The 19,367-nt window shown below is 40.8% G+C and overlaps 1 protein-coding gene and 1 long non-coding RNA gene across 4 annotated transcripts in view; one reads left to right on the forward strand and one right to left on the reverse strand.

The window, feature by feature from the left end:
- LOC136003145 (uncharacterized) overlaps window positions 1-8,038 on the reverse strand; it is a 65,423-nt gene extending 57,385 nt beyond the window's left edge. For 2 of the 3 annotated variants that reach the window (XR_010608035.1, XR_010608037.1), the window contains exon 1: window positions 7,863-8,038. This is a non-coding gene — a long non-coding RNA (uncharacterized LOC136003145). Of the gene's footprint in view, window positions 1-6,995; window positions 7,060-7,862 lie in introns of all 3 variants that reach the window. The other variant, XR_010608036.1, reaches the window with a different exon arrangement.
- Window positions 8,039-10,359: 2,321 nt separating this feature from the next.
- Window positions 10,360-19,367, forward strand: part of ARID2 (AT-rich interaction domain 2) — a 103,528-nt gene continuing 94,520 nt past the window's right edge. The window contains exons 1-3 of the mRNA XM_065658064.1: window positions 10,360-10,451; window positions 10,612-10,705; window positions 11,823-11,920. Coding sequence (XP_065514136.1) covers window positions 10,360-10,451; window positions 10,612-10,705; window positions 11,823-11,920 — 284 coding nt within the window. The remainder of the gene's footprint in view (window positions 10,452-10,611; window positions 10,706-11,822; window positions 11,921-19,367) is intronic.

Genomic DNA, 19,367 nt, shown 5'->3' on the forward strand with positions numbered 1-19,367 from the left:
CTTCTGAAGATCATGTTAGTGCACCCAACGCAACACATTTACTTCAGCCACTGGCTGCCCTAAAGCCACTTGAGAAAGCCAGCACCAAAATCCCCACTGTAAGGAATATTTTTACTACTTGGATTACAAGTACAGGACTTGCTACCTTCCTTTCATATACTGATTCTGTATTGGGCAATGCTATTCTGAGTAATTAGCATTATGCTGGAATGAGCTGAGCACAGCACCGGATAGCCAACTTCCTCTGTTTGAGCCCAGAGTACAGATATTTTGCAATCACATTGCATATAGTGACTATAAATGCAAATAGAGTCAAATAGCTACCAGGATATGTTTTCAGGATTGAATTCCGATAGGACTTCAGGTTCCAAGACACCTTATAAGAAGCCACAACTGAAGACTAAGAAGAAACACCTGAAGATATACTGTTCTTTCTGAGCTTAAAAACTACTTGGGACAAAGATTTCCAGGCCAGGTGTCTGCCTCAAGCTGATGTTTTTCAAAAGAAATTTTCAACAAGAATGTAAGGATGAAACTGGGGGAGAAAAAACCTCCCGTTTTTACTCAAGTACAGAAAAAGCCCTCTTAACATACTTGAAAAGACCTTTACTTTGAAGAGAGAACTTGAAATTTAGCGGGAGAGTAGACTTTGAATCAGGGATATGCCTTTTGGGCAGTTTTCCTATTGAACAACATGATAAAGCAATAAGCTTTTGAACCACAAGCTTCACATGCGCAGCAAAAAATAAAATAAAATAAAAGAGCTAGAAGCTGGGCTTTCTGACAGTTCTGTGGCATCAGCAGTGCCGCAGGTCGGTGCCAGCAGTTGCTCCGAGCCGAGGCGGCAGTGGCAGCGCAGGCTGGGGCTCCGCTGGGCTCCGCGCTCCCTCTTCTGGCACCCGGGCCAGGCAGAGCAGCCGCAGCCCTGGGGGAGGGATGGGTGATGTTGGGAGGCTCCGGCAAACGCATCCTGTTGGGTAGAACCCATTTCTATTTCTGTCGTTATCAGGGATTTACACGGAGCAGCGAGTTTCTTGCATCAAATTGGTGGCCTCTAACGAACTGTTCCTCATTTTCTGAGTTCCAGGTTTGAGCCTCTGGAAACTAAGTGCAGAAATATCGCGCAATTATCTCCCATACGTGTGCAGCCTTCTTGACGGCAGCTTCTGAGCACTGTAAACATTTCAAATACAGCATCACAATAATGCAGACAGGACCACAGCATGTATGCACAAGTTCAAGAAAAAGCCTATGGCTGAATTTAACATGGCTCTAAAGTTACGGCTAGCACCCCTATGGCTGAACTACCTCTACTCTCAAATTACCTGGAAATTATATTAATTGAAACTGTGGTTTGATTAAATGAAGAACACCCCAAATTAGCAGCCATTCATGTACTCTTTGCCTTAGCTTTCTCAGCACTATAGTGATGATGATGCTATTAGCTCAGAAGTTTGGGAACTCATTCGTATGAGCGTTCAGATACTCCTAATGATCACTCTAGAAAACCTCTAAGAAAATGCAAAAAAACACCCCCAACCCAACAAACAACAACAAAAAAACCTCTATTCAGATAAACGTTTAAACATCATGCATATGCAGAGGCATAACCTCTTTTTTTTTTTTTAATTCCGTGAGCAGTATCCATCTCAAACTGAAGGATCATGCATTACAAAAAGCAATCATATAATTAAGGACTATCATACACATGCATGATGCCACACAGAGGGAAAATTCTTAAGTAATGAGCAGTGAATTTTTCAACCTTAATTTTGGTATGTTTATATGTAATTATACATCATTTTAATGTTCAGTTGCAGATACAAACTATTCTACTTTTACTTAAAGTCAAGAACTCTTTGGCAGATGAAAAAAAAAATTGAGAGTCTATATATATTCTTCTATAAATAGATAAATTGATCCTGATATGAACTTGGTTGCAGCTAGTTACCCAAACTTGGAAAAAAAAAAAATTAAAAACCCCTTTGAAAGCTTAATTAGCATATTTTTGGCAAAAGGAGGGGATTCCTTAGCACAATATTTAAACAACACGGGGAAATTTGCACTATCAAATATGCATGATAATTTCTGTATCGTACTGCAAACATGACACAAATACCTGGATTAAAGACACATAACTACATTTTCACAAGTGCTAAGCACGACTAATTCTAAAGGAACGTCATGGGGGCTCTGTAATAGCTTGGCAACCTCTCGATGGAAAAAATATAACATTATTTCATTTTCCTAAAGCAAAATGAAGAATGAGCCCAGATACTAAAATGTAGGTAACAGTTCAAATATAATAGTCTACAGGTTTCATTCGCAGACTTACTTTACTTTTATTGTCTTATAAACCTAGCTAAACTTGTAGCATTTAAAAAAAAAAATCTATTTTGACTTTGTAGACTAACATTAGAATGACTTGATGAAATGACGCAGGAAGAAGTTTCATTTGGAGAGACCACGCTGTAAGCGCAGGGCACTGCTATTTACACCGGGGAACTCCCTACAAGCAATATCCGGTGCAGCATGGGACTGAAGTCACTGGAAGTTTGTGGTCAAGAAATTGAAATAAAATACTCAGAACAATAAAGAAAGGCTTAAGATTGCAAATCAAGTGTGAATACCTGCAGTACTAAATATTCCTGAATCAGCAAAAGATGGAAACAAACTATGCGGTAACTGAATCTATGGAGATATATATCTGAAGTGGAAGTTGCCTGTGACACTGCTGGAAGCCCCCAGAGAGGGGTTTGTCCCACTCAAAATTATCAGGTTTTCCTCACTCTCTTGCTAGAACTCACATTTTCTTTCATCTCCCTTTTTCCTTCTTCAGCAGGACCGCAAGAATTCTTCTGGCCTCTGTACTGTCTTCCAACACGTCCAAGAGACCTTTTCCTGGCCTGCAGCTTCCCCGCTCTGCACACAAGCTTGGTAAGGACAAGACTAAGCAGATGAGTTTGCACAACACATTTTAAGAGTGCTACCCCAAATATCCACAGGCTGTACTTCTGTCTCTTCTAAGGGGTTTGGGGTCCATGCTCACTTTCCTCTAAACAGCATTAGGTACATCTCAGCTCAGAACCAGCTCTGTGCATAAGTCGCTCTTAAATGTCATGATCCAGGTAGCTCTGGAAGCTCCAAGATCAAGAACTGACAGAAGATACAGGAGCATAAATATACTCTATTTCTTCTACTTTATTCTAAGCAACTTTGGTTATCCCATTTACAACAAGATTCTGTGTAAAACAGATCTTATGCTAAGGTTCAAAATTCACAAATAGTAGCAGCTCAGCCTAATTAACTTGTTTTCTACTATCTGGAGATTAACAGAGTCATAGATTCCCCTAAGAGTTTCAAACACTATCATGTTACTACAAGCAACAGGAACTGATACTTGACTATATTTGATAGCCCTTTATGTGTAAACAACCTCAAAAACTGTTTCTCAATAGGTTTTTCAGCTATGTTAGCCACTACTGTAGTTAAACAGTTTTAGACCAATGTTTGAAGTGTGATTTTCAAGTTAGGTGTCCCATCAGCATTTGACCAATGCAGTACATTTCAGATTTCTTTTTCCTTTCAGTTAGTCTGAAAATAGAGATACTTCCTTTTATCTGGGCAACACAACAGCCTTCAGTGCAATGCTGCTTATCTATCAGCAGTCTGTAATACCAAATCCATATTAAGTAGATCACCAACAGATAGACTGAGAACCATAATTTAAAACCAAGAAATTTTCTCCTTCAAAGTGTATCTGTGAGCATTCCTGTGTTTTCACTGCTTTTAAGTACTTGATTTGCCTGGGCAATTTCAACAGATTAGTTAGTTTAAATGTTAGTTATTCAGTATCTCTTTCATTTACTACTTAAATCTTCAGAAAACTTTTTGCAGCATGTATTATATTGAAATGCATAAATTGTCACATGTATTGTCTGTCTACACATTCACAGTTGCACAAACTACTTCCCTTTTCATTTATGCCTATATAAAAGTTAATTAAGGCAACCGCTTACTCAGAGAAATTTCTACTTATTTTTAGCTACCGTTGACTGCCATTTGAATTGGTAAAAATACGAAACAGTGCTATGTGACAAGCAAATATTGCTGGCAGATCTGCAATACTGAAAACCCTCCTACTAGTAGCATTTTGCCACTTAGATCTCTAACAAATGCTATGAAGGCATTAGGCTCAGTTTTGCTTTAAGTTAACTAGACCTTCCCCACCCATGTGTGATACCATCATTCTTAGTCTACAAGAACCCTTAGAGTTTGAGCTAAATTTAACCAGATCATTTCTGTATATCTGAGCATGGTTCCTTTTTAACATTCAGGACTCTCTCAGTTTTGCATCTCAATCAAACTTTCACACATCCAACCAGAAAGATGAATCACACTGGTGCTATTTTGGGGAACGTGTACAGCTATAGCGGCAGGGGAAGGGTGCCATCCACCAGATCACACGAACACAGAGGTAGTCACAAAGTAATGCTGGCAACAGGTGATCTACTAAGTGCAAATATGGTTTTTTCTTTTCAAAAAACCCTTGCACCCGATTTTGACTGCTGCAGACTAACGCTTCCTAGAACCTCAAAACATTTTTTGACATTAAGGCCCTAATCCGCATTATAGGTATGATAATATAAGAAATGCAGCAAATATTTTTCGCCTGTAAGAACGAACATGAATTTGATCATCCTTCTGAACTTACTGTTGAAGCATTGCCAACCCCAAGTGTTGAGAACACACAAGTCAGAATGTACAAAGGAATTACAATTTCAAAAGCACTGCAGTTTTGAAATCAAGTGGGAGCGCATTTACGTATTTATTTTTACTTCTCTTTCAGTTGCATTTAGGGTTTTCCTGCTTCATGTTTCATACTTCATTGCACAACTGAAAAACCCTCAACTTTGAAGTGTTTTTAATTTAGAGTTTAGACGGTGGTAAAATTCATTGATTTCAAGAGTGGACCTTTGTGAGGAACAGCAAGTATTAAAAATTACAATAATTACAGATAATATTTTTTAAAGTGTTGAATCAATTTACTTATTTACAACAATGTTTATGTAGTCCATTTTTCCTTCTGTTTTGTTTACTGAGTAATAATACCATAAAAATAAGTTGAAATGAGGAAGACACACAACATGTTAGGAGATTTAGGAGAGAAGTGTCATAGTCATTTAAATAAACAACTTAAGAGGCTGGTTCTTTTCAATGTAAAAGCTGTCTTTTTTTTTTTTTTTTTTTTAAATTAACTACGCTGGCAGGCTTGGTTTAGTTAAGTTCCACTAACTGCAGTGAAAATTCTGTATAAGTATACAGAAAATAGCCTGTAATATTGTACATATGCTTTCCCATCTTCACTGTACTGTTTAGTGTTTAATTTCATGCGTAAGACCTTTAATTTGTTATTTAATACTGTATCATTGAAGACTGGCCACTTATGGTCTGTACAAAGTAGCAGCATCTTACAAAACAGCTAGCACACTAAAGTGTAATAAAGAATTTTAAAATATTATCCAGTAAGAAAGGGTAGTACTAATACCTTGCTGAGTAAATGCCCCTTGTTGAAGTGTACATTTGCCATGGCAAGCTGTGCAGTGAAGTCTTTATCCTAACCTATGCAGTTAACTCTTAATACTTTAACTTTTTTTTATTAAAAATGGTGGAGATGAACGTCACTAAAATTTACTATTGACTTCCCGACCCTTTCTCCTTTTCCAGATGCTCACCCCCTAATTCTTGTGTTTATTTTCAGATTGCACCTATATTATACAATACTGTCTGCAGTCTTAAGAGTGAATTTACTCTTTTCTAGTCCATCTAAAAGGCTGCATTTTCTAAAAACACAGGCACACACTACACTCAGGCACGTACACACAAACAAAATATGCTAACTTCAGTTTGTGAGGATTTACAGTTTAGTGTTTAATGTAAGCAGCATTCAGCTAGTGATACTAGTTACTCTAATCAAACTGTAATGTTGCCACAATTCAAGAGCAGCACAAGCAGAAATGAAAATGGAAATGAGCAAGAGTATTTCACCCACCAGAAAAAAAAAAAGCAGTTAGTGGCACGCTGACAAGAGCAATTGTGGCCTGCTCTCTGGATAGAAGCAGTTCAGCAGATGATAGGTAATAAGCACAAAATTTAGTATTAAAGATTCAAGAAAAAAGTTTGAGACTGAAACACAAGATACAGCTATTAGAACAGAAGATTCACTTAGCACCGTTATACTGGAAAAAAAAAAGGCAACCAAAACACACACTCTCTAAAATAAAAAGGGGGGTGAGGAGGCAAACAAACAACAACAAACAAAAAAAACCCACTCAACCACCACTACTGAATACTGACAATTCAGTTACTGGATCTGCACTGTCTGCCTGCAAGAATGGTAATCACACATTTACACACCAAAATCCATGTATATGATAACTTTTATAAGCAGTTCATAATAGTACACGTTTTATTTTACAATTTAAAGAAATTAAAATTGCATTGACAGGTACTACACAGAGATCAATAAAAGGATTTTTTTTTTTCCTAAATAGCAAGATTGTTTCCCTTTTGCCTTACATTTAATCTTCGGCTCTTCAATAGGCAACAAGAGCTACCTCATAATTCTTAAATAGCAGTGTAATTTTGGTACCTTTAAAAATTATCATTTCCACCAGAAACAGGTCATCACCTTTATTTAATACTATTAAAATGCATGCATATTAAGGCAGATAATCAGGAAAAAAAAAAAAAAAAGGTCAATTCAAGCCCTTTCTCTACCTCAGAAAAGAGGGGAGCCCCCATCAGTATAAAACTAACAAAACCGGTGGTGTAACGCTAATATCAGCCTCACAACCTTATCACAGCGGATCTCCAACTATTTCAGCTATAAGCTGAAGAACCAAGCTGTAAGAGCCAAGACATCGTTAACGTAAAACAGTAATTATTATCAAGCCGGCATCCCACGACCAGAGTCCAACACAGACATTTTGTACCTTGGTGCCGGATAGTGTTACTTGAAGCATCAGCCTAATAGCCGGTTTATTCATAAGGCACGCACTAAAATGAAACAAACAGTAATTAAGTGCCGGCAGTGACCTAGTTAGCTACGCAGGGAGGCAGATCGCCCTGTCATTCATCACGGGTTCGCCGGAATCCGCCGGCAGCGCTGCCGGGCTGCGCGGGGAGCGGCGCCTCCCGCCCGGGCGGCCCCGCGCCGCCCGGCCCCGCGCCGCCCGCCGCCCCCCGCCGCCCTCGGCCGGCAGCGCCCGCGGCCCGGCCAGCGCCAAGGCCGCCCGCCTGCGCCTTCCCCTCCCCCGCGCCGCGGCTCCGGCAGCTCCACGCTGGGATAACGCAGCCTCTGACTCGCTCGCTGCTCGCGTCGCCCTTCACCTCCCGCTCCTCCCTCCCCCAACGCGCACACTTGATACAAGTCTCTCCTCTCGGCGGCGGGAGGGCGGTGAAATCCTTCGCTCTCCTCCCTCCGCTCTCCGTAACGCGAACGAGCCGCCGCCTTCTGTTCCCCAGCCTTGGCCAAGCCGGCGTTTTGTTGACAGGCTCTGCCGGGCACAAAATGGGGCTGCCGCTTCCATGGGCGCCGCCATTTTGTGAGGAGCCGCCGCGCTGGCTGCAGCCGCAGCCTCAGTAGCGGCGGCAGCGGCAGCCCAGGCGCGCCGGAGCGGCGGCCGGGGTCTGTGTAATGGTTGAATAAAGTGACCCCCTCCAGGGAATCCCCAGCTGACGGTTACGTAAGGGACCGTGCGCAATTGCTGTGCTCCGCATGGAAACCCACCTAGCCCTGCTACGCAATTTGCCTATCCTCCCCTCTGCCTCCCGCTCCCCTTCCACCCGGAGTGACTCACCTCTGCCGACCGCCCCTCGCCGAGGGGAGACCCCCTGCTTTTAAGGAATTTTTAAGGCATGATTAAAAACCACCGCCCTCTCGTGAAGGGAGGTTTAGCTGTGTTACGTCTGAAAGAGCGGTTTAGCCTCTCAATGGCTCGTTCTAAACCTTTCTCGTACACATTATCCTGGCTTTGGGAGTCTTATGCGTACTGTTGCTGAAATAGCAGAAACTTGGAGTGTCACAGGCTGGAGCTGCAGACCAGGATCTGCTGCAGGTCTAATTTTAGGGGCGGTGGGGGGCTCTTAATCCTACAGTGAATAGACACTATGCATTTCTCACACTGAAATTCATACACTCCATCCACACAGAGAGGGTGGCTTTAAATACAGAGTATTTATCGAAAACTGAGGGATTTTTTTTTTCCTCCCTCCCCCAAGTGTGAACCCAGGGCAAATGTTACCAAGCATCTTACTATGTCTCTGTCTCTGTGGCTATAATCAAGCTGAAACAGCACTCAAAAGGAAAAAAAAAAAATCTTCTCTGAAAAAAAAATATTTTATTTCCTGAAGTAAGTTAGTACATGGAGTAAAAAGGAATTATAGTTTTCCTTCTTTAAGTGCTCACTTGGGGCCATAACCTGACATTGATTTTAAAACACAGCTCCTTACTGACTTTAATGAGCAGTTCTGCTTTAAAAATAAAAAAAAAAGGAAAAAAAAGAAAAAGAAAAAAACCCCACACTAAAGGCCCAATCTGGCCTTAGATTTCACTATATTGGTTGCAAGGGGCAAATATTCCTCCAGAGTCTCTTACACCGGAGGAAGCGCTAACCTGCGGCTGTTTGCTTGCCGGGGAAGGACAAACGGCCACCTGGGTCACCACCCGCGTTACCTGAGGAGCAAAGGTTCAAGGGAAGGCACCGTTCACTGCCATGGGCCCCCCAAGCAGCACTGGGCTTTGGCTGGGCGGTGTGTAGGTCTTCTCCTGGGCTCCCCTGTGTGGAAAACAGGTCAGGAGACAAGTGTTTACAAACACTGTGCACACCACAGGCAGAGGGGAAAGCGGCCTGCAGTGCCACTCTGGGCTACTGCCCGCCCCGGGCGAGGGCCAAGACCTTCCTCCTCCATTAATTTTATGCTGTATGTTCCATTCATCGACATACGGCAACACATAGGCGGTTTAGGCTGAGTACAGCAGTCCTAAAGCACTTTGATTATAGGCCCTGGTATCTCCAAGAGAAAGAAAAAAAAATATTTAACGTATGGAGCCAGAGCTCAGGCCGCTGCTGGCAAGCCTCTCCAGGGCACCCCCTGCCTGGGAAAGCGCTCGGCGCTCTCCTTTGGGGAGTCTGAAATACCTCGGGTCCCGAAATTAGGGGTCCCCTTAGCTTCCCCCGCCCCCGCCGTGCCATCCGGGGCGACTTCCTGCCCTTGGAAACACCTCGGCCCGGGGGACTCGGAAAGTTTTTCGAAAGTCCAAATCCACTAGTGCCCCCTTCAGTTGTTGTTTTCTCTCCCCTTGAACTCAGGGCGTTGGGTTTAGTCCAATTAAAAAAATTCGGCCCCGCTTTCCAAATCCACCTTTCCTGCCCTCCCCCACCCGCCGGCAGCCAGCGGAGTGAGGCCGTTCGGTGCGGGCCTGGCAAGGGAGGGCCCTCTCCCCGGCCCCGGAACAACCGGTAGTAGTCGTTTTTTTCCTCCCCTCTTCTCCTTCTCCCTCGCCTCTTTCCGCCCGGCTTTGTGTGAAGTTTGCGGCACATTGCAGATGAGCCCTTAGCGGCGAGAGGAGCCTATTGTTCCCCGCCAGGAACTGCTTGCTGGGGCTGCGCTGGCTTTTGCCTTTGGAGCTGCCTTCTGCAGTACCGGGACCGGCCTCCGGGGTCCGCTGTGTTGCGCTCTCGTCCAGGCAGAAGCACGGCGGCCTCAGATCTTTTTGTCTGAGAGAGAAGAGAAGTGAATCCCGCTGCCGCCGCCACCGCCGCCGCCGCCGTAGCTGTACAGTGTGTGTGTGAGAGAGAGGGAGCGAGGGAGCGAGCGAGGGAGAGGGAGATCGCATGGAGCCGCGGCTGTAACACACACACACTGTCAATACCTCACTCCGGCTCCCCCCCCACCCCACCACAACAGTAACCCAATTCATTGTGTGATCCAGCAGCACCATGTTGAGTCTCATGTGCAGGCTGGATCGGTTGGGTTTGTGGTGCTGAGAGAGGCAGCAGCAGCGGGAGGAGGAATTACTGAGAGGTGCCCCTCTCCCTCCCTGCCTCTTTGCCTGTGTGTTGTGTGGAGACAGGACTCGCAATTACCACACTCTCTGGGCTCCCTTATTCCTTTTAAACTTTTTTTTAAACAAGCCCCTCTCCATGGCTGATCCCCGGCCGAGCACGGGCACCTGGGTCTCTTAAAGACAAGGAGGAGCCGGGGATTGTTGTTGTTGTTGTCGGCCGTTTTTTTTTTTTTTTTTTTCAAATTGGATTTTTTTTTTTTTTTACGAGAAGCTTTTTTAATACAAAAATGGCAAATTCGACGGGTAAAAACCACGCAGACCAGCGGAGAAAGGGACTCGCTTTCCTGGACGAGCTGCGGCAGTTTCACCACAGCAGAGGGTGAGGAAAATGGGGAGATGGAACGGGAGGGGGGGAGGCTTTTAAACCGACCAGATCCAACTTCCAGCCCCTTCCCTGAAGGACACGGCAGCCCCAGCGAGGGGAGAAAAGGGGGCAGAGCTGACAAGTTGTGGTGTTTTGTGTGTATCTCCTCTGGCAGGTCTCCTTTTAAGAAGATCCCCGTGGTGGGTGGGAAGGAGCTGGATCTTCACGCTCTCTACACCAGAGTCACCACTTTAGGCGGATTTGGGAAGGTGAGTGGAAGTTTTAATTTGGCTTTCCCTCCTACCAACCTCTTCCCAAAAGTCTCCTCTGACCCCCGGGGGCGGCGGGGGGAGCCGGGGTGGCCGGGAACCGACCTATTTAAAGCCGGTTAGAGAAGGTGGGGGGTGGAAGAAGGAAGCGAGCAGGCAAGCAGGTTGGTGGCTTGGCCTTGTCGGCGGAGCGATGAAGGGGGACCCGGGGGTACGGAGCACACCCCGCCCGTGCCTCCTCCGGAGCCCCTCGCCACTGCCCCCCTTCCCCGGGAGAAGGCGGGGGGGGAGCAGAGAGCTCCGGTCAGCGAGAGGCAGTTTTCTTTCGCTTGTGGTGGCAGCTCTGTGTGTGTGTCTCTCTCTCTCTCTCACAGAGACGGAGAGTCTGAGTGCAGTTTTAGTGCAACTCAAAATTAGCGGGCATGTTTAACATCGATAATCGGCACGGAGCATGGGCTAGGAAACGATCCTCGCAGCCGGGGGGGGCCGGGCGCTGCCCTCCGAGCCCTTCCCGGGGAAAAATAACAAAAGGGGCACCCAAGACGATGTGTAATCAAATAGCCATCTTTAGGCTTCAAGGCTAGGGACAGAAATGTAGGCCTCAAAAGAAAGGCCTCTCTGTGTCTGTGGATCTGTCTTGGGGGGACCCCCCGGGCCGGCGCCCCCGCGCCCCGCAGGCCAGGGGGCGCCCCCGCCAACACTTCCCCGCATTATTTTAAACTTCTTTGGGTTTTTAACGGACCGCGGCAGGATTTAAAAGGGGGCGACAGAGGGACTCCCGATTGGTTATTGTCCAGGCAGTAAAAACAAAAACAAACAAACCCCAAAACAATACAAACCCTCCTGGCCGCCCCCCCCTCCCCCCCGGAAAAAAATAACGTATATATTAAAAAAATAAAGTAAAATACCGGTGGGAAGCGGGATTATTCCCGAAGGGGGAATACTACCGACTGACAGTAAAGTATGTAGTCCTAAATCCCATACACATTCGTGTTTATTTCTTTTTATATATTTATCTATTTGCTTCATGGCAGCTTGTGGTTTTTTGTGATGTTCGCTGTCAACGACGTGTTTATGTGTACGTTGTGTATCTCGGCCTGTGTGTTGTTTTTGACAGGTATCAGAGAAGAATCAGTGGGGAGAAATTGTAGAGGAGTTTAACTTTCCCAGAAGTTGTTCTAACGCTGCCTTCGCTTTAAAACAGTATTACTTGCGGTGAGTGCTATCAAGCTGTTGCAGTAGTATTTTTGAGTGTGGGATTATATTTGGGTTTTAGTGTGTGCAATAATAAAAATATCCCTACCCTTTATAAAATGCTACAAAAGAAACCAGAAAGAACTTGTAATTCCTTACTGGTCTGGTGCATTGATCGGTTAAAGGTAATTCTATTTTGTAGTTATTTTATTTGTATTTTACATCTGGAAGCCTTAAACTTTGAAGGGATCCTGAGTATGTAAACAATATATGTCAGAGCCATTTTTATTAATTGTTTTAGAACGACGGTACTAAAGGACTGTTACTAAGAGATCATGTTATTGTAGTTACAGAAACTTAGCTTAATTTTTGGAGCACTGAAATGTGTTGATACATGTAAACTTGTTTACTGCTCAGTGGGGTCAGACGTTGAATGAAAATGCATCTGCAGGAAGGTAGACTGCTTTGGATAAATTATATTGTTATCAGTTACTAGCAGCATGCAATATTTTTTGTTTTAGAGTACAAAGAGCTAAATAATTTTTGTATTACTTGAAAAATAGTAGATTTCTATAGGTTTTTAAAAATAATGTTACATTCTTTGAAATGATACAGGTTATTTTTTATGATGCAGATTTTTTTAATGTGGCATGGAGTTCATATGGAATATTTTAAATTACTATGTGTGGTACTGTTCAGTAACTGGATGACTTTAAAAAATTTATTAACTTTTGGTGATTATTCTTTGTGGGAAGGATTTTAGAATTATTGCATATATAGTGTTTTTAGATGCTATACATAGCCAATCGTGTTTCATTTAGAATCAAGTTTTATGTACATTGGTTAAGGAATGTAATATTCTGTGTCTGAGTTGTATAAGTGATATTTTTATTTGCAAATAATGATAATATAAATGTGTAATAGGTACAAAAGATGTATGGGCTTTTGGACTTCTGTTTTGGTGATCTGACTACACACAAGCTTTATCTGTCTCTGGCTTGGCCTTCTGAATTAGGAAATGCAGTAATTGTACAGGTGCACTTTCTATTGGTTGTCCTAGATTGACTTCCAGCTTGAAGCTGTAGAGTTCATAGCACAGTGGAGCAGTTATTGAGTTACAATGGTGTCTGGAAAACCTTAGTCAGATATCTGTAGTTACTGAATTTTTATTTTTTTGGTGGTGACATGATTGCTTTAAGATCTAGACTAAGAAAAGAAATTATCATTGTTAATAGCTTTAGCAAAGTTTATGATTGCTAGCAGGCCTAGGAATGATAGTGGGAAGCTCACTTTAGGATGTCCTCTGGTATGGATTTTTTTTTTCTCTACTACATAGTATTGAGATAGTGTTGCTGAAGATTTGTTGGATCATAGAAAGCAGTTTGTTGCTTTTTGAGTTTTTCTGTTGGACCATGTAGTCTATTATTTGACTAGATTTTACATATAATTTGCAAAATGATAGGTTTTTGCTTTTTACCCATTCCTTTTCCATATTTTATAAGTGTTTGAATGGCCTAACTTTTTGCAGTAGAAGGTTGTATGTCATTTGTGTTTTCATCTGTATTTTGAAAGCATTTATGTGCTGTGACAGTTAATACAATTAATGTTAATTTAGCCTTCTAATGACTATTAATTTTTAATAGATACTACTTTTAAATTTAGAATCAGGCATACAAAAATTTTATTTTTATTATTAGCATGCTGGTATTGACATTATTTAAAATTCAATTGCTGAAAATATGTATAAATGATTACATGCAAATAATTGAAAAGCTTTTTATTTATTTGGAATTTAGAAAAAAGTTGATAAACAGTTAAGAAAGAGAATCTTTAAAAATGTCTGGTTTATCATAATCTCTGTGATTTACTTAGGCTATTCTGAAATAAACTGTCAAGGTTGTTTTGGGGTGCATTGGTTTTTAGTGTTGCGGTTTTTGTTGTGTTTGGTTTGTGTTTTGTTTGGTTTTGGTTGTTTTTTTTTTTTAAATTACTGCTTTACTCACTGTTGCTTCCCACATAATCCAAGTTTGATGTGAACTGTTTCCCAGCTGACTTCATCTCCTTACATGTGCAGAAATAAGACTATATACACGTGTATCTTTGCTAGCTTAACGCTTGTTTAGTGTTAACGTAGAAAGTTTATGGGGGGGAATTAGTTATAGGGAAAGAAAAAAGGCTCTACTAAAAGGGTAAAAAGGGTCTCGTTTATCTGTGTTGAAGAACATAACCTGAGGTTTCTTATAGGGCTAGATTTTCATGAACTGCTGAGCAATTACCCTTGGAAAAAAAAATATTCCTTTGGAGTCTCAAGTATGACTATAATCTTGGCCTCACTGTTGTAATGACTTTGCAAACAAAGCCAAACAAATTGAGGCCTATCAACTTTTATATAAATTTTTATTCAATTGTATACCGTGTGTCCTGTGAAGTGAGGGATCTGCGTGGCAGATGGGATCCTGTTGAATTCAGAGCGATTCAGTGGTGTGCAGCTACATGTGCACATTCGCAGATTTGGATTTGTGATGGTTTGTGATGAAAGTTGCTTCTTTCTCTGAAACATCTGGCATACCATGTTCACTGAGATAAGATCTCAAGCTACATGGGCCACTTGCTCATTTTGCTGTGTTATCTCTATTAATGCTGTCATTTTGACTTAAAATGACTGTGTAAATAATATAGAAAGTTGAATTGTGTGACATCAGTAGTCCAGTTGACTTGATCAAACCAAATGTTTTGAAAAACAGTAATCGAGTTATGGTTTTTCTAGGCAGTTGTGAGGTGTATCTTTTTTGTTTAAATAACTTTTTCATTTTGACTGTTGTGGAATTCTGCTGGCTATCTTTGGGAATGCATGTTAGGCTTCATTAAAGATGTGAATTGTTTAAAATTCTGATATAATTCTGATAGGCTTTATCATAGGTGATATTCCAATATATGATAGACAATCCTATCTACCCCTTCTCTCTTCTACTACCCTCTGTTTTTTTCTCGCTGAAAAAAGTTATTTATAATAGGGAAGGTCTGAACCATTCAAACTTTGTGCCTGTGTTGCTTTGGGCTGTCTGACAGGTGAAGTAATTTATGCACTGTGGTTCTTAGTGAGCAGTCAAAAGCCACAGTGCCGATAACCATTGATAGACTGTACTTGTTAATGTAGTTCTCTAAGTCTTTACAGCATCAGAGAGTGTAATTCCCTTGGATGTAGTGCGAATTAGATGTTTCATCTCAATTGAGGTGAATTAGTAAAGCATTTTCTAAATGTTTCTCTAAAGATTATAATGTTAATGAAAATATTTTAACATGGGTTAATAAATGTAAACATCAGTAATGTGGGCATGCTTTTATGTTTTTGTTAGCTGGTAAACCATACAGTAGGTGAAAAGAAAGTTAACATGAAATATGGCCTGTTTTTTATGTTAATGGTTGATTAGGTTACAGTCCTACAAAGAATTGGGCTGATGTGATGTCATAAGGTTCTGCTGGTTTTCATGTGAGCTTAGGCGATACATTTATTTCTGTTGTGGGCCTTCATGTATTCTTGGGGAGTGAGAGACCTTGTAAACTAAATGTGCAAATGAAATATGCCTAACTGAATTAAAAATCAGTTTGTTTTTGTCTGCATGAAGGGAAATTATGTGAAAGGACTAAGTGTTGGGTAAAATAAGTTTAAGTCTCAGTTCTGCAGAGAATTTCTGAAAGGTGGGAAGCAGGTGTGCATTGTAAGCTGCTGGTAAAGGCAGCAGAAATGAGTCAATACTTGTTACTGGTGAATAAGAATTTGCTGTTGTAAATAGTGGGGAGGTAAGAGGAAGTCAAGTAGAGAGGAAAGAGGTCAGTTCATAAATGAGAAGTTGCATAAAGTTATTATAAAGACAAGGCCTTATGCTGGATTTCCTGAAATTCCATATATAGTAGGATGAAAAAGTGTAAGCAGTTAAAAATAATGACCATATGAAATAGTTATTGCTAACAAATAGAGGGGTTCTTGAAAGATCTGAAGATATGTCATTTGATCTTCAAGATTCCGCTAAGAAGTGGAATAATAGTGCTGATTTCTTAAAAAAGGAAAGAAAAGAAAAAAAATCATGAGCTGAAGAACTAGATAAATTTAAGGGATTCTCTTCCTAGTAAAATAATGGCAGAAACAGTAGAGAAACAATAATAAGCAGCCTGAAATTTTCCAAGCAAAATTACTTTAAAAGAGTTTTTTTCTTTTTCTTCCTCAGTGTTTAAAATTAGGATTTGATACTGCAACAGCATCTGCACATAGATCAGTGAGTATGGAGAAGTACAGGACTGGTTTGCTTGCCAGATCTGATTGCAGGTTCAAGGCCCCAATGGACGAAGAGAAAGTTGTAGCTGTAGTAATATTTTACATATTTTCTAAAATTCAAATGCACGTCAAAATCTCTCATTAACAGATTATTTATGTATATGGATAGTCATCTGAGTGAAAAATTTGGTGAAGGACTATAAACAAAAATAGAACAAAGTATAAAAGAATAGATTTGGTGAGTCACAGCAGTTTTAGGTGCTAAAAGAGTAACATCAGTGCTTACATATGCACGCAGTAATACAAATTTAGTCATTTTAGGCATATTTTGTGTCTGGATTGATTAACTTTATGAGGAAGTGAATAGTACACTTGTGACATTAGCAGATGATGATAAAGTGGGAAGAGTTAAACACAAGTCAGGGCAGAAAAGAAAAGATTAGCTAAAGAAATTAGGCACATTGTTGGAAAATACAAATGAGATTTAGTTTGGAAAATGCAAGCTAAAACAGTCGAGGGACAGTAATCCAGAACAGGTATTCGTTGTGAGGGAATAACCTGGAAAGCAGTATTGCTGAAAAAGGGATAGGAGTGATACCACAGGCCTGATAATCCTGTCAGTTGTGTGCACCCAGCTCCCTTTCGTATGAAAGGGATTTCTGCATGCTTCTGACAGGCAGAACAGGCCCCAGTTTGCAATATGATATATAGACTTTGTAGAAATCAGAACGAGTTTAGGTTGCGTCCACAGAGGCATTGAACAAGTAGGTGATGAGTTTTTGTATGAGATTGTGGGACTGTCTGGAGTACTGTTTGGCTTTCAGAGCCTTTGCAACAGGTGGGGCAACTTAACAGAAGCTTAAAGAAGAGCAACAAAATGTTAAGAAGGCTGGAGGGACTAATTGATTTAAGAAAAGATTTGAGAAATGAGTGTTTTGCTTGGCTAAATGAACATTTTGTGTGAGAAGGGAAAATGGTATCTTACAAGCATTCAGGAGGGCCTAAATACTTAAAAGGGAGATTAATTTTAAATAAAATAAGAGGCTGTGGTAATGTGTAAGCTGAGGTGAATCTGAGGGAGAAAATTCAGAGCAGATAGCAGCACAAAAAGCCCAGGATATGCTTGTATACCTACTGAATAGTATCCTGAGCGGAGTAGGGGGAAAATCCACCCAGTGGGTCATTGGGAACTAGGCTGGTCAGGACACTAATACATGTGCAATAGGTAACGAGCCAGGGCTGGCAGAGAAGTGGACCAGATGACCTTACAGGTTCTGTCCATCCCTGAAAAACACTGTAATGAAGGCTTTCATCTTGCATAGCTACAGACTTTTATTGCAAGACTACAGACTTCACCTGCGGAATCTGTTGCACTTAAATTTTGTCACAAATCTTGCAGTTATTGGCAAGACAGGAAACAAATACATAGATGACATTTTTATTATTTACTTTTAAAATTATTTCCCCCTCTCAACATAATAATTGTAATGCGTGTTTCAGTCAGATGTCTGAGGCCTTGCTGTTAAGTCTGAAGCAAATATTTTACATAGTTGGAGGGGGAATTTTAGTTGTATTGTAATCATACAGTAAACATATTCATAATCAGGACTAGTTACTCTTCATGCTATAAAGCTTTATTTCAGGGCATTAAATATGTTGGCTGTTAAAATCTTAGAATGTCTCTCAATAGAAGTTATTTATTTTGGTGGGTGTTGTCAGAGTTGCTGGGAGTTTGCTGACAAGAAAATATAACTTTTATAATACAAAATTTGTATTAGGCCTCTTCTGAGGAGAGCAAGCAGCAGGTGAAAGGAAACGTAACTACCTTAAAATTGCTCTTTCTTAGAGTTATGTTGTGATACTAGTCACTGTGCAGAGTTTGGCCTCTATCAAAGTTTCTGAGCTTTTCCTTCAGAGAGTAAACTCTTCTTTATTGCTGAAAAATGTAGTGAAAAATTAGTGTGATGGATGTTAACATATTTTCTCTTCCTGATTATTTTTCTGCAAGCTTTTTGTTAGAAATGACCTAAATCACTGCTGCTAAGCTGAAATATATTGGTTTATTTGGGGAGAGGTGAATGTTGTTCTTCAGTTTTAATACAGAATTCTGATTGTTTAACTTAAAGCTTATCTAGCCAGATGTTAGAACTAATAACCTGCAAAGAGCAAGTTTCTGGCAACACTGTCATAACTGGGGTGACTTTTAGGACCTACTGAATCTTCTAATAATTGGTGGAAAGTTTATATGTTAAGACCATTTCCTAATCTTCAACTGAAAATATAAAATTAATTTGTGCTTTTAAATTATTAATAGCTGTGGTAACGTCTTAGGTTTGAATAAATGGTTAGCATATTACAACAAGATCAAGAATGCATATGGAATGCAAGGATATTTCTTCTTTCCTTATGAAGTGGAATAAGCCTGCACTAAGAAAAGGAGTTTCAGACTCTTTTTTTTTTATTTCTTTTAGAGCTATGAGGCTTTAATTACCTTGTTTATTTTTATTTGCAGTTAAAGCTCAATAGATAAGACTTTCATAATCTTTTTTTTCTTTCCTAACCCCTTCCTCACTTTCCTGAGTAATGAAACAGAGAAGTATAACTTGTTAAGTTTTACATGTGAGGTACTAGAGATGCACAGAGGTTCAGACTGTTACTTTGAGAGTGCATGTCAAATAGGAATGAAATCCAAATACAGTAAAGCCTTTTTAAAAAATAATGCTAGAATCCCGTTCTGACAGGCAAAATTATTCTTCCTGAGCCTTAGTTAAACCACCCATAAAAGGGGGCTACTAGGCTACTATTATTTACTATCTTTTAAAATTTCTCTTTGATCAATAGCTGAGGAAGTACTGTTTGAAAAAAAAAAACCAAGAAAATGTTGTGTTCTGTGAATTGGAAAACTGAAAACTAAGTATGTAACAGATTATGAGAATGGATTGTTTGTGTTTTGTTTTGCTGTGCTTTGTTTTAAAATGCTTGTTCAGAGTGTCAGAGTGGTGTCTTGCAGCTCAAATTGGACTACTTTGAGTAACTGTAGTATCAGACCACATTATTAAAGACATATACTTCATAGGGGGAGTTGGGTATAGGCCAGAGATCCCATCACATGATCTTGTTTCTGGTTATTTATTCTGTGGCCTTAGTTAAATCATTTGGCATCTTTTTTTATTCATATTTATAAAGTAGGTATAC

This window comes from Caloenas nicobarica, chromosome 1, assembly GCF_036013445.1.
Source record: "Caloenas nicobarica isolate bCalNic1 chromosome 1, bCalNic1.hap1, whole genome shotgun sequence".
NCBI lineage: Eukaryota > Metazoa > Chordata > Aves > Columbiformes > Columbidae > Caloenas > Caloenas nicobarica.